Source organism: Vitis riparia, chromosome 6 (genome assembly GCF_004353265.1).
Source record: "Vitis riparia cultivar Riparia Gloire de Montpellier isolate 1030 chromosome 6, EGFV_Vit.rip_1.0, whole genome shotgun sequence".
In the NCBI taxonomy this organism is placed as follows: Eukaryota; Viridiplantae; Streptophyta; class Magnoliopsida; order Vitales; family Vitaceae; genus Vitis; species Vitis riparia.
The window spans coordinates 6,859,190-6,884,201 of NC_048436.1; the positions used below are offsets into that span (position 1 = coordinate 6,859,190).

Sequence of the window (25,012 nt, forward strand, 5' to 3'; positions counted from 1 at the left end):
TCACATGGTGACTGTAGGAATTGACTAACAACACTCACAGGAAAAGAAATGTCTGGACGATTAATGGTGAGATAGTTCAATTTACCTACGAGCCGTCGATATCTCCCGGGGTCTCCTAAAGGCTCTCCCTGTCCTGGTACAAGTTTGACATTCGGATCCATAGGTGTGTCTACCGGTTTACAGTCTAACATACCGGTTTCTTCCAGGATGTCTAAAGCATACTTCCTTTGGGAAAGGACCACAGCAGAACTGGATTGAGCTATCTCAATTCCCAAGAAATACTTGAGTTTCCCCAAGTCTTTGGTCTGAAAGTGGGTAAAAAGGTGTTGCTTTAGTTTTTGAATACCATCCTGATCACTGCCTGTAATGACGATGTCGTCCACATAAACAACCAGATAAATACACTACCCCAAAGAGTTATGATGATAGAAAACTGAATGGTCTGCTGTACTGCGAAGCATGCCAAACTCTTGAACAACAGAACTAAAACGGCCAAACCATGCTCGAGGAGATTGTTTCAAGCCATATAGAGAACGGCGTAACCTGCATACTAAACCAGACTCCCCCTGAGCAACAAAACCAGGAGGTTGCTCCATATAAACTTCCTCGGCAAGATCACCATGAAGGAAGGCATTTTTAATATCCAATTGATAAAGAGGCCAAGAACACATGGCAGCCATGGAGAGAAGCAGACGGACAGAAGCAATCTTGGCAACCGGAGAGAATGTGTCACCATAATCAGAACCATAAACCTGAGTATAGCCTTTAGCAACTAAGCGGGCCTTAAGGCGATCAACCTGACCATCAGGACCAACCTTAACTGCGTAGACCCAACGACAGCCAACGGTAGATTTACCCGAGGGTAAAACAACAAGATCCCAAGTGCCATTAGAGTGCAGAGCAGCCATTTCATCCACCATTGCCTGTCGCCAGCCTGGATGGGAAAGAGCTTCATGGGTGCTCTTTGGAAGAGAAACAGAGGATATAGCAGAAACAAAAGCAGAATAGGGTGAAGATAATCGATGATAACTCAAAAAATTGTAAATAGGATGAGGATTACGAGTAGAGCGAGTACCTTTCCGAACAGCAATGGGTAAGTCATTAGGAGAAGGCAGAGCCGGGGTAGGTGAAGCCGAAGGGATAGGAAGTGAGTCAGCAGGTGCCTCAGCAAAAGGGAGAGGAGCAACGACACGAGGGCGACGATGATAAACCTGAAGTGGTCGAGGAGGCATAGAAACAGGAAAGAATTAGGTTTTCTTCCTTGGCTCTGATACCATGTTGAGAGAGAGAGAAAGAAGAAAGACCTTAATTCTCATTAATGTAATGATCTACTTACAATTGAGAAATATATATATATATACAAGGCTAGGAGTCCTAACTACCATACATGTATCCTATATTAACAAGGAAAGGTTATACACTATAAATACATTATATTCAACAGATAACTTTGTTGAAACTTTGGAGAAAAAAAAGTATGAACCCGATTTTTCTTAAGAAATATGAAGTACAGTTAAAATAGACATTTCATACACATCTTTTTCATATTTAGTATATCTTGTATCTTAAGATATGGTTAAGTTGTAATAAACTTAGTCGACATGTATCATTGCGCATATAATATCTCTAATTGACTAGGTGTAAGCATCATTTAATGGTTTCTACTGTTGACAAGAAACCCATTTACAAAAAGGGTTGAAATTCGTGGGTCCCCGGGGATACATGTATTAGTCTCCAGGTCCCTTTGCTATAGCATTTTTCAGATTTTTAATTGTGTCATTACTCACCACACGGAAAGCAAGAGTGGGAGATGGTATGCAAAAGAAGAGGAATTTTTAACTCCTGTCCCTTCATAGCTTGGTTCCTAAGAAGCACCAATGGCAAGTGTGCGTCAAATTTTAGACCCATTAGCCTGACAACCAACCTTTACAAACTGATAACTCCATTCCCTTTAAGTCATTGTTGGCTTGAGATGGGGTCAAAGAAAGGTTTTATAAAAGACTATCAATGTAGAAAAGACAATACACTTTGATAAGGAGTCATCTTACTTTGATTAGAAGCACCTTATTCAACTTGCCAATATATTTTATATACTTGTGAGCATTCCTAGGAAGGTTAGATTTGGCTCAAGAAGATTCAAAGAAACTTCCTTTTGGGAGGTAGGGCTTTGGTGAAAAGCGATATTTAATGAAGTGATCAATTGTCCGCATGCATAAGGGTTGGGGGACTTGGGCATTAGATTCCTTTCTTTCCTTAATAAGTCTCTCCTTGGAAAGTAGAGATGGAGTTACGCATCTAAAGGAGTGCTATGGAATAGGTTGCAGATGGGAAGGAGGAAGAAGTGGTTTGGTGTTCCTATAAAGTGAAATATGGGTATGAGGTTAGTTTATCGGAAGCTATCATGAAGGGATGTGATCTTTTCAATGGTAGAACATTTTTATGGTGGATAATGGGAAGAGGATACAGCTTTAGAAGGTTAGGTGGTGTAAGAATAATTGTTTGTGTGTTTTACTTCACTTATTGTGTATCATAACCTTAACAAAAGAGGCTTGGGTGATGGATTTATGGGACCAGTGAGGTGTGGGGTGTTATTGGAGTCCTTGTTTCTATAGACATTTATATGATGGGAGTTGGATAATTTAGAAGCATTTTATTTTTCAAGATGGCAACAAAATTTGATGAATAGGGAAAACAAGGATAGAGTGGTTTGGATGGAATCGAGGTTTAGTCAAATCATTCTAGTATGTTTGGAGTCAAGGAGAACGATTCCTTTTTTAATGGACGTAATTTGGAATTGCTCTTCTCTTTGCTCAGCGTAGTTGGGTGCTAGCTTTCATAGTTAGAGTGACTCTTTTAGGTTGGTACATGTCTTTTGTGGGAAGAAAGCCTAATAAAGTTTGGAAGATCACTTCTTTGTGCATTTTTTAGACAATTTAGAAGGAAAAGAATGAATGATCATTCGAAAATGGGGAGCAATATAATCAAATGCTAAAATACACATTCCTTAGTAATCTTTTAATGTGGATGGGTAGATTGTATATGGAAGAAGACTCAATACTTTTTAATTGATTTTGTAGACTAGTTAGATTCTTGTTGAGGGAGAGAGTTGTTTTTTGTGTTCTTTCTTTCCTTTTGGTGTCCTTTATATTCATTTACTTTGGTGGGCTATTTCTTTGGCATTGTCAATAAAATTATCTTGTTTTCCCATATAACAAAAAAAAAAAAACCCCAAAATGATAGCCAAGATGCTATCTAAACTTGTTTGTTCAATGTTGCATGAGAATTTTTTGTCCCAAAGAGAGCTTCCATCAAGGGGAGACATTTTGGATGTGATGCTAGTTGCTAATGCAATGTCTGATGAGAAAGTATGTTCTGGGTGTGAAGGGTCTATCTCCAAAATCGACTTTGAGAAGGCAATCAAGACTGAGGTTTTCTAAACCCTACTTCAATCAGCAGGCTTCCGTCTTAGGTGGTAGACTTGGATTTAAGATTGTTTATTGTCATTGCAATTTGCTATTTTAGTAAATGGATAGAAAATGGATGGTTTAAAGCTTCTGGAGGGTTAAAATAACCCCTTCTCTGTATAGAATAGCAACAAAAACCTTGAGTAGAATGATGACTAGTGCAGAAGAGAATGGTCTTTTAGAAAGTTTCCTGGTGGGAAGATCGCTATAAGGGTGTCTCGTCTCACTCACAATTTGCCATTGACTTGATTTTTTTCTTTAGGGCTAGAGCAAAGGACTTAGTAATGTAAGGCTTATTTAATTCATTTTTGAGCATATATCTGACCTCAAAGTAAGTCAGAAAAGGGCACCTATTAAGGATCATTGTTAGTGTTGCTAGATTCATGGTTAAGTATGGACCATTATTGACTTATTTCTTACTTGTTCCATCCTTAACCATTCATCTGTCCATGTTGAGAAACTTTAATTTTGCCAAAATTTAATTCATCAGAAAGTCGATGATCTTTCTATACTTTCATGATCTTCACATGATGTCCACTTATCACCTTGCTTTCCTAATAAGAAGGTATGGTCTTTGACCTCTAGGAATTGTGAATTATCAAATTCTTTCCAAGTTAAAGTACCTTATTATTGTCTCCTAACTAATTTTATATGGCAAGCTAGAGTACCACTAGAAGTCAAAGCTTTGGCTTAGCTAGTGGCAGATGAAAAGGTTAACATATGTTACTGTTGATGAAACTTGGAAAGGTTCTCAGCCTCAAGCAATAAGTTATATGTTTAGGCAGCAGGGAATCTGTGGATCATCTCTTCCTTCATTATGTTAGGCCTTTGACACAAATTATTTGCACTGACAAGAATGGTTTGGTTTTGTTCTGAGGTGTGGTTGATGTGATGCCCATTGCTTTTGGAGGCTTTGGAGGACATGCTTGAGATTGAGCTTTGTTTGCTTGGCTATCCTTACAATAATTTGAGTGATATAGGTTGTGAGATTGCCATAACTGTTTAAGATAGGTTGAGGTTTTAGGAGGCTTTATGGGATGTATATTTTCTATGTTCTCTTTGGATCTTTGTTGTGGGTCCCTTCATAGACACTTTGCAAAGCATGATATTTTCTATGTTCTCTTTGGATCTCTATGGTGTGTGCCTTCATAGACACTTTTCTAAGCATGATCATGGTTGATTAGAGCCTTGTTTGTAATTGTACAAGGTTGGTTGTGGAGGTGTGAGTTGAGTGAAGGCCTCCTTCATTTGGTTCACTAAAGATAAAACTTTGATGGTTTCTATTTTTGCAACCTATTATAGCTAGGTATTAGGTTGTATTTAGGGATTAATGTGGCATTTTAAATGAGGCTGGTTGTGGAGGATCTAGTCGAGTGTAGGTCTCCTTGATTTGGTTCACTAAAGATAAAACTTTGATGTTATCTATTTTGGCAACCTATTATAGCTGTTAGGTTTTAGGATTGTGTTTAGAGATCAAAGTGGCATCGTATGAAGAGTTCTCTTTGAACTTGCTTCATTCAGGTTGTCTATGGAGGTAAAGATTTTTGGTCTTTCAGAAAGTTTGTAGTGAATTTTGGATTGAAATTTTTTTATCATTGTATTACAAAGGTGCATAATACATGATTGAATATATACAAGAGATTAGCTATACTCTAGGCTAGAAATTTGCTATGAAAGAATACTAGAAAGGAAAAAAGTTCACAAATATTATATAGCTCAGAAATCGACCTAAATTAGGAAATTAATTAGCCTAGTTAAAATAGGAGATTGCTAGCTGTCCAGTTTTTGCATACACTGTATGCTAGCATCATTTAGATAAGATTTCTTAACTATGTTGCATGGGTTTGGGTACAAGTGTTGAATGCGGGTATGTGTAAGTGTCTGATCCTTCACAACCTAGATTTTAGGATACAGGAACTCGATTAAAAGGGATCCAAAATATGGGCACAAGTATTGTGATACGGCTTAATAAAATAAAAATCAATTAAAAATAACTTGAAAGTGAAGATATCCTTTTTAAAAGCTCTCATTTTTCTCTTATCCCTAAATATTCTTACAAAAATTCACTTTTTAGCTAATTTTTAGTTTTCTGTACTGTAATTTGTACTACGACAGTTGAAAGAATGAAAGAATATCAATGAAAAAAATCAAACAGCCACACCCAAAGTAAAATAGGAGTGTTCGACAAGGATTTTATACCCACACCTATGTCATGTCATGTTGACACAGGGTACATTGGGTGAAATTGAAGAATCCGAGTATGATAGTCTCCCAACACTCCCCTTCAAGCTAGTTTAGTGATGTCCATAATTTCCATCTTGCTTATCAAAACTTGAAATTGCTGTTTAAACAATCCTTTAGTTAGCACATAAACTAGTTGATTTCTTGAGGGAACAAATGGTGTGCAGATCCATCCACCTCCTATCTTTTTCTTGATTAAATGTTGGTTTACCTCAACATGCTTTGTTCTACCATGTGTTATAAAGTTGTGAGCTATGCTAATAACAGCTTTGTTATCACAATAGAGCTTCATAAGATTATTGTCCTCTACTTTTAGTTTCTTTAGAAGAGATTTTAGCCGTAGGAGCTCTCAAATTCCTAAAACCATGGATCAGAATTCAGCCTTTTCACTTGACCTTGCAACTGTTGGTTGTTTCTTTCTCCTCCATTGCACTAAATTGCCGTCCATAAACATGCTGAACACAAAGATGAATTGAGAATGAATTTCTGATTCTCATTGCTGCAGTGTACATAGGATCTACAATCATATTAATGAATACAATACTCTAAATCTATTTAAGGGAATAAGCTATTTACAAGAAATAATTCAAATTCAAATTCAAAGAATAAAATATTCTAAATATGGATAATGCTTCCTAATTTTCAGCAGTGAATCTCCTAGTTTTCAGCAGTGAATCTAAATCAATCTTTCCACACTCCCCCTCAAGATGGCTCGAAAATGTCTTTCATACCTAGCTTGCTATTTATGCTATTGATCTGCCCCTTGTGTAGCCCCTTAATAAAAACATCCATCAATTGCTCAACTGTGGGAATAAAAAAGCATGCAAATCAGTCCATAATTTAATTTCTCTTTGATAGTGTCAGTTAACTTCTATGTGTTTGGTTCTATCATATTGCATTGGATTATGTGCTATATTGATTGTTGCTTTATTGTCACAATAGAGCTTCATACACATAGGACTTGTCAAATTGAGGTCTTAAAGTAACTTTTTCAGCCATAAAAGTATGCAAATCCCATGAGCTGCAACTCTAAATTCAGCCTCCACACTCCTTCTAGCTACCATTGTTTGCTTCTTGCTTCTTCAAGTCACTAGGTTGCCTCCAATAAATGTACAATAGCTCGATGTGGACTGTCAATCTTTTATGCTTCTTGCCTAATCATCATCAGTGTAAGCTTTGATTTGCGAGTGGCCATGATTCTCTAACAGTAAACCCTTTCTAGGTTTCCCTTTTAAATACTTGAGAATTCGGTAGGCTGCTTCAGAATTTTCTTCCCCTGGTGAGTGCATAAAATTGACTTACTACACTCACTGTAAATGCTATGTCCGGTTGGGTAAGATATAGATAAATGAGTCTACTAACTAACCTTTGAAACTTCTCTCGATTCACCACCTTATCTGCACTTGCTAGTTGTGGCCTAAGATTGGGCAGCAATGGGGTTTTTATTGGTTTGCAACCAGGTAAACCAGTCTCATCAAGTAATGTAAGTACATACTTTCTTTGTGACACAAATATTCCCTTCTTAGACCTTGCAAACTCCATGCTTAAAAAGTATTGAAGGGGTCCAAGGTCTTTAATTTCAAATTCTCTTGCAAGGAACTTCTTTAAGACCTGTAGTTCCCCTCCATCATCACTAGTAAGGATAATGTCATCCACATATACAATGAGTATGGCTATCTTACCCATATTTGGGTGCTTGTAGAACAACATTTATCTGCTTGACTTTGTCGATATCCACACCTTTTGACAACATTGGTGAATCGATCTAACCATGTTCTAGGTGATTGTTTCACTCTGTAGAGAGACTTTTTTAATTTACATACTTTTCAGGCTCCAAGAATGCATTCAAAACCCGATGGTAGGTCCATGAAGACCTCCTCCTCTAGCCCTCCATTTAGAAAAACATTCTTCATGTCGATTTGATGCATTGACCAGCTCAAATTTGTAGCAGGGGACTAGTAGTACTTGAATTGAATTAACGTTTGCAACAAGGGAAAAGGTCTCTTGATTGTCAATTCTGTAAATTTGGGTGAATCCTTTGGCTACAAGCCTTGCCTTGCACCTATCAATGCTTCCATTTGCTGGGTATTTAATAGTAAAACCCCACTTATAGCCCACAGTCCTTTTATTTCTTGGTAGTTCAACAATTTCCTAGGTACCATTCTTATTAAGAGCATTCATCTCTTTCGTAGTTGCCGCCATCCATTCAGTGTGACCCAAGACTTCTTGTATAGTTTTAGGCAATGAAACACTAGAAGGCTCTATTGTTTTGAGAAAGTTTATGGAATGAGACATACTTTGCAATGGGATGTATGGTGTAGGAATGTGTGCCCTTTCCAAGTGCAACAGGAACAGTGAGGTCATGTGAAGTACTATCTAGACTACTATGGAGAGTATAAAAAAATGCCTTGAAAGCTATAAAATGCTAATTTGTTCTATGGAGAGTTTTTCTTTTGCAATACTCAACATTTTGATGCAGGAGAACATATCTTTTTATCTTTCAGTTCTCCCATGACCTGTTTCATAGGATAAGAGAAGGAGGTGGTCAAACCAAATTTATCAGGAAGTAGAGTTATTTTTTACTTGAGCTCAAGTGGAAAGGGGTTGGTGTAGGGATGTGGGAGGTTCTAGGTTCATGTCCTAGTCTAACTAAATAAATAAATAAATAAATTGATGTTGCTCATCAAGTAGCAAAATATGGATGGGCCTGTTTGAGATAACTTTCTGTTTTTGGCTTAAGCCATAAGCTGCTAAAGCCAAAGCCAAAGTTATAATTTTCAAAGGGTAATATATTGGTATGTTAAAAATTTCATTAAACATAACATAACTTACTGTATAAGCCAAAACAGAGCTTCTAAGGAAAGTAACATTTTTCTGGCTTCCATATTATGCTTTTTTATTTTTTATTTTATTTATTTTTATTTTCTAACTGATAAATGTAATAAGATTACTGAAACATGCACAGAAACTCTAATTGAGCTTAAAAAAGAGCTTTTAGTTTATCAAAAACCAATCAAAACAAGACCATCAAATATATTTTATTGTGTATACCATGTTCTCTTGGCCAACAATGCTGCCCATTTAGTTTATTCCAATATTGAAACTTGAAATTAAGAGGTCCATGCTCTAAACTTGCAGTATCCCAATGGAGGCTTCTAGAGTTTTTGATGTTTTAGAGGATATTTTGGAGCACCTTTTTCTGAATTTGCATAACATCCAGAAGAATTTACAATTTTGGCAGTCTAGAGCAGAGGTGAGTAGAAAACATTCTGCATGTGATAGACTGATTTCATCAGGAGTGAAGTAACTACTTATTGTAGCCATTTTTTTTTTTCCTAAAGCTTGAACTGGATCTTAAAATCTTATTATATGTTGTTTTAATTTTGAAATTTCAGGAATCAAATGCTCGAAAGGCATATTTTATGATTTTTGAGAGAGGACCACGGGCTTTTATTACTAGAACAGTTCAATTCATACGTGAATCTGTTGCTCAGGGTTCTTCTTTGCAACTTCTGTCCCAATCTGCATCTGCTCACATATCTGAGAGGATAACTATCTTAACTAGCTTAAGATATTCGCTTGCTACATTTCTGGCACAGGTTGGCATGATCTAGTTGTTATTGCCTAGGGCATGCTCCATAAAATTCTAGTGCACAAAATAAACAAAAAAGGGTCTGTTGGTATCATGTGAAATTTACATACTGAATTCAATAATCTCTCTAGCTAGGAAAAAAAAAATGAAAATGAAGTTTGAAAGCTGTTTACAAATTTGCCCTTAGTTTCTACAGTAACACTCTCCCCAAAAATATGTTTTTTTTCCATTTTTTCCTTGGGCTGAAAAAGTTCTAGTTATTCATCTAGTGTATTGAAAATGATCGCTTTGTTAATGCTTCTAAACACTTCTTATTATCTTAACTTCTTTTTGCTTGGAGACATACTCATATAGAACTATAAGGGAGGTTTGAGGCAATTATAATCAGGTGTTGGCATGGCAAGAATTGTGGTTATGAGATCAGAAAATTGTGACGTAAGGTTAAATGAAGGAGGCAGGTTCAGGTGTAGGAGGGCTGTAAATAGGACATGACAGCAACTGATTTAGGATTTTTTGGACTATGACAGTAGCTAATTGCATATTTAAATAGTTCTTAGTGGTGAAGATTGAAAGAATATGCTGTAGTTGCACAAAAATAAATATATCAAAAATAAACTAGAATTAAGAAGAAGAATGAGTAATCTGCGACCATCAGACTAGTAGGGTAATAGGGTCTTAGGCACAAAAATATGGTTTGGGTTTGCATCATGGATTCTTTAAGATCTTCAAAGTTGCTGAAAAGTTTGTTATATTTGAAAGCGTGTTGTTGAATCCTGAAACTACTTGAAAGGGAGTTGAATAGGTAGTCTTAAGATTATAAGCACAAATTCTTTTTTTTTTTTCTGTTGATTTTTATTCAAAATTTTACTTACAGAATTTCAGGGATAAGGATAATTATTCATAATGAACAAACTACATGGAACAGGAAATGCAATATACTTCAAAGGTATAAAACTACGAGTCTTAGACTGCATGGAAATTCACCATATATGAAGAAAGTACACATTTTGACCTAGCTGAGAATTTGGGGTATTATGGTATAACTTTTGGCATGATGGTGGGGGAAAAATAATGTTAAGTGTTGAATATAATGTATTTATAGTATATAATCTTTCCTTGTTAATATAGGTCACATGTATGGTAGTTAGGACTCCTAGCCTTGTATATATATATTTCTCAATTGTAAGCAGAAAACACATGAATGAGAATTAAGGTTTTTCTTCTTTCTCTCTCTCTCAACATGGTATCAGAGCCAAGGGAGAAAACCTAATTCTTTCCTGTTTCCCGTGTCATCAACTCCGGGAAACCTTCCGGTGACCGTGTTTCATTCCGGTCACCTTCCCCATCTCCCAATACTTTCCGGTCAGTCGGATCGTCGTCAGAAAACACTCACCGCCGGCAAAATTTTCCGGCGAACTTTCCAGCGACATCTTTTTCCGACACCGACCATACCAGAAGGAGCGCCTGGAGGAGATCTCCAACTTTTGTGAAGGCACCGGAACCAAAAGATCATCCAGGCGCCGGCCACGCACAATTTTCCGGCCGGCGACTGCATCTCACGCGCCGGCACGTGAGGGCGCGTGAGGCCTTTTCCGGCGACGCACCTCCTCCTCCAGCTTCGCCTGACGCCGACCAGCCTCCCTATATCCCTGGTTTTCCCATCCGAGCCCTGCACGTACCTCTTTTGGGGATTTTTGTCTCCGTTGGCCCTCCAAACAGTCTTTCCGGCGAAGCTCCGACTACTTTTTCTCCACCCCAATCCCTGCACGTGCCTTGGGAAGTGTTCTTCTACCTCTCTAGTGGTACCACGCCGCGATCTGAGGCCGTCTCCCTTTTTTCGGTGGTGCCACGCCGCAATCTGAAGCCGTATTAGGGCTCTCTTCGATCCAAACATACTTCATTCTCCAGATAAGTGGATATGGCTACTAAAACTTCCATTTTTTCCTCTATCATATCTGGATCTCCTATGATTACTTCGGAGAAATTGGTTGGCAGTGAAAATTATCTTTCCTGGTCTGCCTCTGTTGAACTTTGGTTTATGGGTTAAGAATATGAGGATCACTTGGTTACCCAGGAGGCAGATATCCCTGAGGTTGACCGCATACAGTGGAGGAAGATAGATGCACAGTTATGTAGTGTATTATGGCAATCGGTTGATCCCAAAATTCTTCTTCATTTTCGGGCCTACAAAACTTGTTTTAAATTTTGGACTTAGGCCAAAGGATTATACACGAATGATATCCAGCGTCTTTATAAGGTGGCTTCTGCTATTGTCCATATCAGCCAACAGGACTTGGATCTATCTACTTATATTGGCCAGATTGCCTCTCTTAAGGAGGAGTTCTTGACTGTGATGCCTCTTACTCCTGATGTTGGGGCTCAACAAACACAGCTTGACAAGTTCTTCATGGTTCTTACTCTTATTGGCCTCCGTCCGGATCTCGAGCCTATCCGTGATCAGATTCTTGGTAGTTCATCAGTTCCGTCCTTGGATGATGTGTTTGCTCGCCTCCTCCGTATCTCGTCCACTCAGACTTTGCTATTTGATAGCACTTCAGATTCTTCTGTGTTAGTTTCTCAAACTAGCTCTCGAGGAGGCCGCAGTGGTACCCGAGGTAGAGGTCAACGTCCTCATTGCACCTACTGCAATAAACTTGGCCACACTCGCGATCGTTGTTATCAGTTACATGGACGGCCTCCTCGCACTGCTCATGTGGCCCAGTCCTCTGATTCTCCGCTGCCTCAGCCTCCGAGCTCTTCCGCATCTCAGGCTTCTGTTGCCTCTGTTGCCCAGCCTGGTAATGCCTCTGCCTGCCTTACCCACACATCTTCTCTTGGACCCTGGATTCTATATTCTGGAGCTTCTGATCATCTATCTGGTAATAAGGATCTTTTCTCCTCTATTACTACTACCTCTGCTTTACCTAATGTTACCTTAGCTAATGGTTCTCAAGCTATGGCTAAAGGTATTGGTTTGGCCCTTCCTCTGCCTTCTCTACCTCTCATTTCTGTCCTTTATACTCTTGAATGTCCTTTTAATCTTATTTCCATCAGCAAAATCACTCGTACTCTTAATTGCTCTATTACCTTTTCTGATAAATTTGTGACCTTGCAGGACCGGAGTACGGGGAAGACGATTGGCATAGGACGTGAGTCTCAAGGCCTCTATCACCTCACCTCGGATTCATCTCCTGCAGTTTGCATTTCCACTGATGCTCCTCTCCTCATTCATAATCGTCTGGGTCACCCTAGTCTCTCCAAGTTCCAGAAGATGGTCCCTCGTTTTTCCACTTTGTCGTCGCTTCCGTGTGAGTCATGTCAGCTTGGGAAACATACTCGTGTCTCGTTCCCAAAGCGTTTGAATAAGGGCAAAGTCTCCTTTTGAGCTTGTCCACACTGATGTTTGGGGTCCTTGTCGGATTGCGTCTACTTTAGGATTTTAGTATTTTGTCACTTTCATTGATGACTATTCTCGATGTACTTGGTTATTTTTAATGAAAAATCGAGCTGAGTTATTTTCTATTTTTCAGAAATTTTATGCTGAAATCCAAACACAGTTCAATATTTCTATTCGTGTGTTACGCAGTGACAATGCCAGAGAATATTTTTCAGCCCTATTTACTTCGTTTATGTCTCATCATGGGATTCTTCATCAGTCTTCTTGTGCTCATACTCCTCAACAAAATAGGGTAGCTGAACGCAAGAATTGACATCTTATTGAGACAGCTCGTACTATCCTCCTCCATAGTAATGTTCCTTTTCGTTTTTGGGGGGACTCTGTTCTTACCGCTTGTTATTTGATTAATCGTATGCCCTCCTCTGTCTTACACGATCAGATTCCTCACTCCCTTCTCTTCCCTGACCAACCACTTTATTTCCTTCCTTCTCGTGTCTTTGGTTGTACTTGCTTTGTTCATATTCTCACTCCTGGACAGGACAAGCTTTCCGCCAAAGCCATGAAGTGCCTCTTCGTGGGATATTCCAGACTTCAGAAGGGTTATCGTTGTTATTCCCTTGAGACTCATCGATACTTTATCTCCGCTGATGTCACCTTCTTTGAGGACTCACCATTCTTTTCCACCACTTCTGAGTCTCTTCCTGTTTCTGAAGTCTTGCCCATTCCCATTGTCTCCCCACCTGATGCTATGCCTCCTCGACCACTTCAGGTTTATCATCGTCGCCCTCGTGTCGTTGCTCCTCTCCCTTTTACTGAGGCACCTGCTGACTCACTTCCTATCCCTTCGGCTTCACCTGCCCCGACTCTGCCTTCTCCTAATGACTTACCCATTGCTGTTCGGAAAGGTACTCGCTCTACTCGTAATCCTCATCCTATTTACAATTTTTTGAGTTATCATCGATTATCTTCAGCCTATTCTGCTTTTGTTTCTGCTATATCCTCTGTTTCTCTTCCAAAGAGCACCCATGAAGCTCTTTCCCATCCAGGTTGGCGACAGGCAATGGTGGATGAAATGACTGCTCTGCACTCTAATGACACTTGGGATCTTGTTGTTTTACCCTTTGGTAAATCTACCGTTGGCTGTCGTTGGGTCTACGCAGTTAAGGTTGGTCCTGATGGTCAGGTTGATCGCCATAAGGCCCGCTTAGTTGCTAAAGGCTATACTTAGGTTTATGGTTCTGATTATGGTGACACATTCTCCCTTGTTGCCAAGATTGCTTCTGTCCGTCTGCTTCTCTCCATGGCTGCTATGTGTTCTTGGCCTCTTTATCAGTTGGATATTAAAAATGCCTTCCTTCATGGTGATCTTGCCGAGGAAGTTTATATGGAGCAACCTCCTGGTTTTGTTGCACAGGGGGAGTCTGGTTTAGTGTGCAGGTTACGCCGTTCTCTATATGGCTTGAAACAATCTCCTCGAGCATGGTTTGGCCGTTTTAGTTCTGTTGTTCAAGAGTTTGGCATGCTTCGCAGTACAGCAGACCATTCAGTTTTCTATCATCATAACTCCTTGGGGCAGTGTATTTATCTGGTTGTTTATGTGGACGACATCGTCATTACAGGCAGTGATCAGGATGGTATTTAGAAACTAAAGCAACATCTTTTTACCCACTTTCAGACCAAAGACTTAGGGAAACTCAAGTATTTCTTGGGAATTGAGATAGCTCAATCCAGTTCTGGTGTGGTCCTTTCCCAAAGGAAGTATGCTTTAGACATCCTGGAAGAAACCGGTATGTTAGACTGTAAACCGGTAGACACACATATGGATCAGAATGTCAAACTTGTACCAGGACAGGGGGAGCCTTTAATAGACCCCGGGAGATATCGACGGCTCGTAGGTAAATTGAACTATCTCACCATTACTCGTCCAGACATTTCTTTTCCTGTGAGTGTTGTTAGTCAATTCCTACAGTCACCATGTGATAGCCATTGGGATGCCGTAATCCGCATTCTTCGATATATCAAAAGTACACCATGCCAAGGTGTGTTGTACGAGAACAGAGGTCATACTCAGGTTGTTGGTTACACAGATGCAGATTGGGCTGGCTCACCCACAGATAGACGTTCCACTTCAGGGTACTGTGTTTTTATTGGAGGTAATCTAATATCTTGGAAGAGTAAGAAACAAGATGTAGTGGCCAGATCTAGCGCTGAAGCCGAGTATCGAGCTATGGCTTTGGCAACATGTGAACTCATATGGTTGAGACATCTTCTTCGAGAGTTGAGATTTGGAAAGGATGAACAGATGAAACTCATATGTGATAACCAGGCCGCATTACATATTGCATCCAATCCAGTCTTTCATGAAAGGACCAAGCATATTGAAGTTGACTGTCATTTCATTAGAGAGAAGATCGCATCAGGATGTGTGGCTACAAGTTTTGTTAATTCAAATGATCAACTAGCTGACATCTTCACTAAATCTCTCAGAGGTCCTAGGATTAAATATATTTGTAACAAGCTTGGTGCATATGATGTATATGCTCCAGCTTGAGGGGGAGTGTTGAATATAATGTATTTATAGTATATAATCTTTCCTTGTTAATATAGGTCACATGTATGGTAGTTAGGACTCCTAGCCTTGTATATATATATTTCTCAATTGTAAGCAGAAAACACATGAATGAGAATTAAGGTTTTTCTTCTTTCTCTCTCTCTCAACATTAAGGAAAGGTTGCTGAGTTTTTTTGGATTGATGGAGAATAAAGTAGCCCAACGGGAGATTATTAGTTCCAAGAGGGTGCAACTGGGAATTGGTGGCTGAAACTTGTTAAGAGTTTTCCTTGGCTGGGAGGTTGAGGAGGTCTTATCCTTTTGGCTCATATTCAAATATAGGATTTGATAATTTTGTCAGAAAAAAAATTCTCAGCTGGTTGTACAATAAGGAGCTGGTAAGAAATCAAGTAGTTGGTTTCACAGCCAAAGAAATTTGGGGACCTGAAAGTCTGTGTATACAGCAGACTGTGCCAAAATTCTTGGTATTTATCAGTTGGTGAGAAGAGGGAGGATTCTTCCAATTGGTGTTGTATGCAAAGGGATGGAAAGATTGTGGACAATCTTTTAACTCACTGTCCTTTGGCTCAAAAGATGGTCTTTGTTTCTATATATTTTTGGGATTCATTGGGTATTTTTCCTAAGTCAGTGAAGCAACTCTTGACCAGCTGGCAAGCTAAGTTTGTGGGAATGGGGATAAGGAAGCTGGGGAAGAGAGATCCCTCTTGCATTGCTTTGGCTTTCTGGCCAGAGAGAAAAAGAAGAACCTTTTAGTGTATTTAAGCTTAGGGGAGAAAACTCGAAGGAATGCTTGTGCCCACTATTTTTTATTGGATGTAGACTCCCAGCTCAAGTCCCAACTGGTTGTTTGGATTTTATTGATGAGATGCGAGAGCGATCAAGGGAGCTGATCATTCACTGACTGAAAAGGAGATACTTGCAATGCTTTTTATGGACTAACAACTATAACACTAATGTACCCTGGCTATGAATTAGAACCCAACAAAGAAAAACCAAAGAGCCCTTTCTTATTCACTTCTACAATGTTACAGATTGTGCTGCTATAAGAACTTGAATTTTCTTACTTAAATACAAAAATTAATGATTAAGACTAATATCACACTCAACATAAAAGTGCTGAAAAACTGCCACAGACACCCTTTTTTTCAAAAGAAACCAAACCCCGCAAAGTTTGGGCTTTGAATACTCTTATCAAATTAATCTTCAGTTATTAAATTAGTCCCCCACACCCCCTCCCCCTTCATACACATGCTATGCTTAGTCACTCATATGCTATCAACTCATCCTGTAGAATGAGTAACTGCATGATATTTCACAACTCTTTTTAATGTAAATACTTTATTCTGAATTAATTTCTTGATCGTTCATATAGGTTCACATAGACATTGACAAATTTGGAGAGGAATTGGTCAATGATCCAGAGAAGTCATTGTCCTCATTATTGGTTACTATAAATGGTTTGTTTTCAAAATTGGAGGCAGCAATTGGCCATCTACATGCAACACGTCAGGTAATATTGTGAAGTCATGGCAATCTTATACCTTTTTTTTTTTTTTTTGGAAAATTTGAAAAACATGAATTATCAAAAAAGCATGCAGCTTCAAGCCATCAGTTACATATACATTCAGTTTTCAGTTTTTTTTTCTTTCTTTCTTCTTCTTCTTCTTCTTCTTCTTATGCAACAACTATGCAGAGTGATTCTTCTGTGGATGGGAGCTATTCATTTCCTCTTGTGTTTGAGAAACTGCCAGACGTAAACCAGGAAGGGTCTCAGTGGACAGATTGTGAAATTAGAGATGCTATCAACTTGATTTATCAGAATCTATACAAACTGGATTCTTACCTAAGTATCCTTGTAAGAGTTTTGTGCCATCCTCTTTGTGCTCCATGCTTCTTATTTATCTAGTGGTTTGGTTATATGCTATTTTTATTTATTTATTCGAAACAGGAGAATTTGTATTACTAGATATAGAAAATACAGAAAGGATGAGCTGTTCTCCATATCATACACAGAATGAAGAAACGAGCTAAAAGAAAAAACTACACTACGGTGGGGCATCAGGAAACATTCACCAGAAATCGCCAACTAGATTCCAGCATAAACACAACATCATTCCTACCTGGAAAATCACTCAAGGGAAAGGAATTTTGCAAAAAAATGGTTCTAAGAAAAATGCTTCTTGCTTGGCTAAGCTATTTGCTATCTAGTTTTCCGATATAAGCCTCCAAGTAAAGCAAAGTTCTAAGCCTCTTGAGAGATCAACAAGATTTTGAATCCTAATATCCCATTTCTGATTTTCCGATCCCCTCTTTCCTTTAGACACCCACAAAAACAATAGTTGAATTCCCTTGCACAGATCACTAATGCCAATGAAGATGCCTCAACTAAACCTTCCATAAAAGACAATGGTTTCTCTGCCCCAGTAGCCAAGTCATGATTAGCTGGCTTAAAAAAAGTTCTAAGCTTATCCCTACTGGATACCATATAGTAAAGAATTCACCAAATTTGTATTTCTTAGATGGATTTCTATCAATATTTTACTTGCCTAAACCTATTGGTTTCTGGTTATTTAATGATATGTGTCCATTCGTGGTTTCTGTTTCTTATTTTCCTTTTCTTTTCCTAGGTTTCCAAACATCGTAAACCACGGAAATTAACTTTGTACTGGATTCACTATACGTGTGGGGCAGTGGGCTTATCAGTTTGCTCAGTGTGGCTCCTACGTCATAGTAGTTTGATGGGAAGTAATGACATAGAAAATTGGGTTCGTGAAGCTAGGGACTCAACCATTACCTTCTGGAATGATCATGTAGAGCAACCGGTATGATTCTAATGTTGATTTATTTAGTTTCTTTAATTCATTGTGCAGTTTATTTGGATTAAACACTAGGATAACAAAGAACATGCTTTCATCAAGGTTTAGTTGTTAGCTAATGGCCTGACATTGGGCAAGTCTTAATATTTATCTTTTAGAGATTTAGATAGGAAATGTCAGTGGAAAATTGAAGTTGTTTGTTGTTGGAATTAGTCCTAGAAGGTAGCACTAATTAGAAGAAACAATATTGTTGGTTATTTTCAGTAATTAATATGCATATATTATTGTGGGAGTTATTATTTGCTCTTTTTTGGGTGACTTGGGTTCTTCCATTCTCACTTAAAGAGACTACTTGGTTGACATGGTTCTTTGTGGGAAGAAGCGTAAGAAGGCTTGGATGCTGGCTCCTTTATGCCTTTTTTGGGCAGTGTGGAAAGAAAGAAATAGGATAGCTTTCAACAATAAAGAGCTTTCAATTCATAGGATGAAGAATTATTTTGTGTGTAGTTTTTGGTCTTGGACTAAGTTATTTATAGATTATGGACCTTTACCTTTAATCGACTTTTTTGATTAGTTGGGTTCTAGGTGAGGGTGGGTGAGGTTTTTTGTATCCCCTCTTATTTTTTTGTTGTTTTTGCCTTTTAGCGCATGCTGTATACTTCTTGTATGCTATGGGCCGGCCTTTAGGCCTCTTTTTTCTTCATTTATAAGATTTACTTTTGCTTTTACTGAGAAAAAAAAAATTCAAATATTTTATGGATGGTTATTTATTTAAGCGTTCTCTTTATGACTATTCTACCTAGTCCGAGTTATATATGAGTGGTTATATAGAAGGTACAAACTATGAGTTCCTTGTAATTTGATAAATTGTTCATGATTGTTCACAAATTTAGACAATTCAGTAGAAGTTGTAGTACATCACCTTCCTTGCTAGTGGAATGACTTATCTTCCTTACTAGCTTTTTCTAGAGCTCTAGGGCTTTGAGGCAGGGTTACCCCCTTTCCTTTTTTACATATTTATCCTAGTAATGGAAGCATTCAACCTTTTATTTCAATGGCAGTGTAGGATGTTCTAAGTAATTGGTTCAATGTGGGGGAAGGGGGAAAGATGGAGTTAAGGTCTCTCTCATTTTATTCTTGGCAGATGATAACTTTTTCTTTTTCTTTATTTTATTTATTTATTTGTGATGCAAAGTGTAGAGCATTTGAGGTATATGACATAGATCGTTCTAAGATTTGAAGTGTCAGGTTTGAAAATTAATCATAAAAAGAGTGAGCTCATCTTTTGTGGGTGAAAAGGTGAAAAGATGGGCTTCAGCATTTTCGATGCAAAGTGGGAAGTTTCCTTACTGCCTATTTAAGATTGCCACAGGAGACCCTCTTTAACTCTAGCACCTTGTGGGATTCAGAAAATGAGCACTTTAAGAGAAGACTTTCTACTTAAAAAAAAAAAAGTGTTTATCACAAAAGGGGGCAAATTAACCTTTATTAAAAGCACTCCCTTTAGTTTTCTGATTTACTTTATGCTTTTAAGAAACTTGCCTAGTAAAGTAAGGATTCAGCTAGAAAAGATTCAAAAAGACTTTCTTTGGGAGAATCATTAGTCATGGAAGAATTTGCATTTGGTGAGGTTGCCTTTTGTTTGCTCTGATAAAAGAAATGGTGGTTTGGGGATCAAAGCTCGTGTTATTTTAATTAGAGCTTTACTAGGAAAATGATTGTGGAGGTTTGTTGAAGAGAGGAGTAGCCCTTAGGACAGGTTATTGGTTATGGAGATTTGTTGAAGAGAGAAATAGTCTTTGGAGGAAGATTATTGTTTAAATATGGAGCAATGAATGGTGGTTGGTGCTTTCGATAGGGAGACTCATGGTGTAGGGCTTTGGAAAGCTAGAGGTTAAGAGGAGTTTAAACCCAAAACTTTAATTCTTGTTGGTAATGGTCATAGGACTAAATTTTGGCAAGATTGTTGATGCAGAGAAATTCCCCTTAAAGAGGCCTTTCCTACCCTCTTTCACTCCAGTTCTAATAGAAGTTCAAGAGTGACAGGTGTTTGGGTGGGGGAGAGGAAACATGAACTTGTGAACCATAGTTTCAAAAGGGCAGTGTGTGTGATTGGGAGATAGAGACAGTGGGGAGCTGTTCAAGACACATCTAGGCAGTTTCTTTGCAAAAAAGTATGGATGATAGGTTGGTTTGGAGGAGGGTCAAAGATGGAAGGTTCCGTGTGAAATCTTATTGTAGCCTCTTTTTTACAGAGAAAACATGTCAGTTTCCTACCAAGGATGTGTGGGGGTTTGGTGCCCCTCTTAGGGTTTGCTTCTTTGCATCGGTAGCTGCTTGGTAGAAGAACTTAACTATTAATCAGCTTATGCAAAGAGGGTGGAGGCTTAGTTAATTGTTGCACTTTGTGCATAGTTTGTGAGGAGACAAGAAACCATATCCTTATTACTTGTGTTAAAGCTTGGGTGCTGTGGGGTTTCATGCTTGCTCTATTTGGTATGCAATGGGTATTCCCATGTTCTGTTATCCTTCTTTTGATTTTGGCGTGGGTGTAGTCTGAGAAAATAGCCAAGTAAGGCATGGAGCGTTGATCCTCCTTGCTTGTTCTGGAGCATTTGGAGAGAGGAATGATAAATGTTTTCAATGAGGAACTACATGAAACTGAAAAGACTTTTTCCTATGTGCCCTTTGGAATGGTCAAGGGCTAGGGTTTGTAAATTTATCTTTGTTAGATTTTGTGGATGGCTCAACTTTGGGTTCGGGAGCCTCCTCTCTTTTCTATCTTGCTTGCTTTCCTTCTACCTTTTAGGTGCTCTATGTATACTTCTGGTGCATGTGGGTTGTGCCCCCCTTTTCTTGGCTATCTTTAATCAATTTTTTTTTGCCTATAAGAAAAAAAAAAATTCCATGTTGCACAGCATTTATCCTCTGCATTTTTGTTATCCCTTTTGAACTTCTACAAATTTTGAAGTCTTCAAAATCAAACCAAATAGAAGAAAATCCATTTTTTACATTCCTTTCATTGGCACAGCAATGATCACAAACTTGTTTGCAAGATTAAAATAAGATGAACCAGGAGGGACAGAAATGATGGTATGTCTCCCTAGTGGCAGACATTGCAGTAGAAGATTTCTCTCTTCAGGGGCAGGCTATGCATTTGAAAAGTGGTCTAGCTTCATTGGAGAGCATTAATGACGATGATAACTTTACTAGAACAAAGACATCTAGGTTTGTTTGCTGAAATCTAAGGCTGAGAAATTTTATGGTTTATTTGACGCAATCAGGGCTGAGTTGGAAGGGGAATGTTTTGATTAGCAGAATCAGAAGCTTGGCAAGAGGGCTGAGGAATCTTAGGGTTTATTTGTTGGAATCAGGGTTGAGTTGACGTGGGTTTTTGATCTGTAGGAACAGAAGTTCAAAGGAAGAGATTTAGGGAGAAGAGATTTGGAAATTAGGGTTGGGTTAGGTGGGGAAGGTGTGTTTTTCCTTGCAGGAGAGGAAGGAGAGATTTGGGAGTGAATACAAAAATAGAAAGGGATCATTAATTTTGACATTTTCAAGAATTAGAAGGTGGTGTTAGGAATTCTCCATGTTTATGACAAATAAGATATGTAGAAGGTTTTTGTACTTTGTGGTGTTGGGAATCCTGTATGTTTATGACAAATAAGACATGTAGAAGGTGTTTGTGTTTTGTGTTAATATACCTCAGGGGAGGTCAGTGATAAATTAAATACCTTAGGGGTGGTCAGTGATAAATCAAAAACCTCAGATGAAGTCTTTGTTATTGTTAGAGACCTTAGGGGAATTTTCTTTAATTCAATTAGTTATTATTAAGCAAGGAAGCAGTACATGGTTAGAAATCTCATATCCTATTCTCTGGTAATTTTTGAACAAACCGATAATTGGGGATAATTGGCTCTATATATTTCTGTCATATAGTTGGAATCTTGCTGATGTCACCACTTAGGTGTCCAACCATATTTTACAACTTCCCTTGAAAATTCAAATGAAGGAGCAGTGTTGTCATGCTTTGGCTCTGTTTTGATATATAATAGTTGTTTCTTAAATATCATCTGATTATTAACTTGGAAATTATGGTTTCTTCTCTGTTTATCCAAATTCTTATTACACACTATTGTTCATACTTGTAGTCTTAAATATTTGAATAATTTGAGCTGTATCTTAATTCTATTTTCATCAGATTCTGTCTATTAGAGATGAACTCTTTGAGACATTCAGGAAGAGGCACAGAAGCGTAATGGAGCTAGAAGATGTGCAGTTAACTGCTAATTCTTTACACAGGTTAAATTCTCTTGCAAGTCTTTGTTTCCTAATATTTTATAAACAACTTCTGTTTCTTTGTTTATTTTTTTCCCTTTTTTCTGCCTCTTGATCACTTTTACTTGGAATGTACTAAAAAGCTTAATTACTTTCAATTTTTTTTAAAGTTTTTTTAGATAGTTCTATCTTTTATTTATTATTGCAAGGAAAAACCAGGGGATTGTAAACAGAAGTGATTCTTTATGAAAAAGAAGGGGGGTTTGGTGGAATGACTTGGATGTGCAATGTATGATGCAAAGTTCATTCTGACTAGTTGGATTAGAGCTATGTACATGGGAACATATGATAACTATTGTTGGAAATTTAGACTTGGAAAATTCCATTACAAAAATTTAGTGCTTGTTTGGATATGTTTTCTCTTTTCCTGTTTTTAGAAATAGAAAATAGTAGTAATTTTTATATAAAGTACAATAACTCTTATATAAAAAGTATGGATGTATCTTATGTCCTTGTAAATTATTTAAAGTTTTTTAAAATGAAGGTAGTAAATTTTTTTTTAATACCTCAATTTTTTTAATAGTTTTTAAAAGTCATCATCCTTTTAAGTGTGTCTCAAAGAGTTCTTGCATGTTATGTAGGAATTATTATCATTTTCTGTTTTTAAAAACAAAAAACAAGAAGTATATCCAAATGACACCTTAGTCATTCAATCAAGGTTGCATCACTTGTTGCACTTGAATTTCAGTTTAGGTGTCATTTAGAATGGCTTTTTATTTTTTGCTTCAGCTAGAAGCTGAAATTAACCAAACCATAATCTTAAAAATGCAATATTGGTCTTGTGCAAGTTTCATTAAACATGAAATAATTTCCTAAAGGAGCTAAAAAAGGACTTCTATGAGAAACAAAAATTTTCTAACTTCCGTGTTAAGCTTTTTAAGCCAAAAGCTCCTTTCATAAAATGATTCAAACAGGTACAAAAGCGCTCTTATTAAGTTTAAAAAAGAGGTTTTAGCTTCCTAGAAGCTAACCTTAACAGGTTTAATGTTGTGAAGACAAATGCAGATTCTTTTCTTACTAGAAGCAAGATAATTCATTGCATTCAACTTGGTAAGTACAAGAATACGATGAAGAAAGAGAATTTCTTCCAAGTTTTATAAGAACTGATAAAAAAGAGCATGATTATGCCTCCCAAAAAAAAAAGGAAAAAAAAAAAAAAAAACTGCATATCTTATAAAAGGAAACAAAGACAATGTATGATTCAATGGTACTACACTTCTCAAGAAGGTAAAATGTCCCTGACAAAGGATACCAAGAGTTGATGACTTTTGGAAAAAGTGACACACTTGTAAGCATGGTGACTCAAGAGGTTTAGGATATTTATTTAGTTTAGAAATTATATTAGAGTATCATTGAGAAAAAAAAAAATTAAATACCCTTGGAAATTTTGGTTTAAATCAAACTTTATTTCTTCAAGAATCATTTCTATACCAGACCGAGGTTTTTACACTTCTTTTTCCTTATTAGACTAAGGTTTCTACCCTCCTTTCAAAGAAGAGTTTTTCTTCAGATCTGTGGGTGGAAAAATTGTGAAAAATAGAGTGAATACACAAAGAATAGAAAAGAATAAGAATGTGAAAAAAGAGAGCGAATTTCTTTCCCCAGGTTTGGAAAGAAATTTGGAGAAAAATTTCTTGAAAACTTTTAAAGAATAAAATCTTGGTAGTTTTTAAGAGTGTTCTTTACAGGAGGAAACAATCATACATCTTCCTGCACTCATGGATTTCATGTGCATGGAAGCACGTTTTTTATCTGGTGGTCTCAAATTGTTTGTTACCTTTTCACTCTTCAACTCTCTATGTGGCTGATCTACTGAACACCAAGTTGTTTATGAAAGGCTTTGATCATGAATTCAATCAAGGAAATGTGAATCATGGATCCAGTTCATGGTTTACAAGGACTCAGAGAATCAATGGCCGAAGATTTGATGGACTTGGTTTTTGGTGTTATATGAGGGTAACATTGCTGGTGTAGTGGTAACTTGTAACAATAACTTTCATGCTGTATGCATTCATTTGGGTAAGTTCTGCTAGTTTTTCCTGAAAGTATTTTCCAGATAAAAATAGTGTCTCTGCATCATACCTTTTTCTCATAACTACTAAGCAATAGGTTAAACAAATTTAGGAAAAGTACATCTTTGATATTTTTGGATCAGAATAAACTAATCTAGTTCAATTAGACTATTGCAATTTAATTTTATGTGTGATCTTATTCAGGACTAGATCTAGCAGTATACTCACAATTTCTCACACGCACCTGCCAGAATGTCTATTATTACCATTCTGGCTGTGCACAACATCAGCACCCTACCAGTTTATTCATTACCATAAAAATGGAGACACCTTAGTAGTCTCATTGCTGCCGAATTTTGTTGAAGTAAAACCCTTGTTTTTTCAGCCAAACGTGGCATTGGCTAAACCTACGACATATTCTTAACTCACATTTGAAACAGCAAAGATGAGGGGAACACAGAAGTTGCTTATGGCCAGAAAACAATTGTCCTTTCCAAATTTTACATCAATAAACTGTACATCTAATGTAGGTTTGTACAAAATTTGAATGAGAAGAGGATGACTTTGGCAAAAGTTCATCA

General features: G+C 37.6%; 1 protein-coding gene across 2 annotated transcripts in view; it reads left to right on the top strand.

The window, feature by feature from the left end:
* LOC117916354 (protein DGS1, mitochondrial) overlaps nt 1-25,012 on the top strand; it is a 51,259-nt gene that overhangs the window by 4,304 nt on the left and 21,943 nt on the right. For both annotated transcript variants that reach the window (XM_034832309.1, XM_034832308.1), the window contains exons 2-7: nt 8,844-8,958; nt 9,101-9,304; nt 16,638-16,775; nt 16,959-17,120; nt 17,893-18,087; nt 22,283-22,383. In XM_034832309.1, coding sequence (XP_034688200.1) covers nt 8,844-8,958; nt 9,101-9,304; nt 16,638-16,775; nt 16,959-17,120; nt 17,893-18,087; nt 22,283-22,383 — 915 coding nt within the window. The remainder of the gene's footprint in view (nt 1-8,843; nt 8,959-9,100; nt 9,305-16,637; nt 16,776-16,958; nt 17,121-17,892; nt 18,088-22,282; nt 22,384-25,012) is intronic.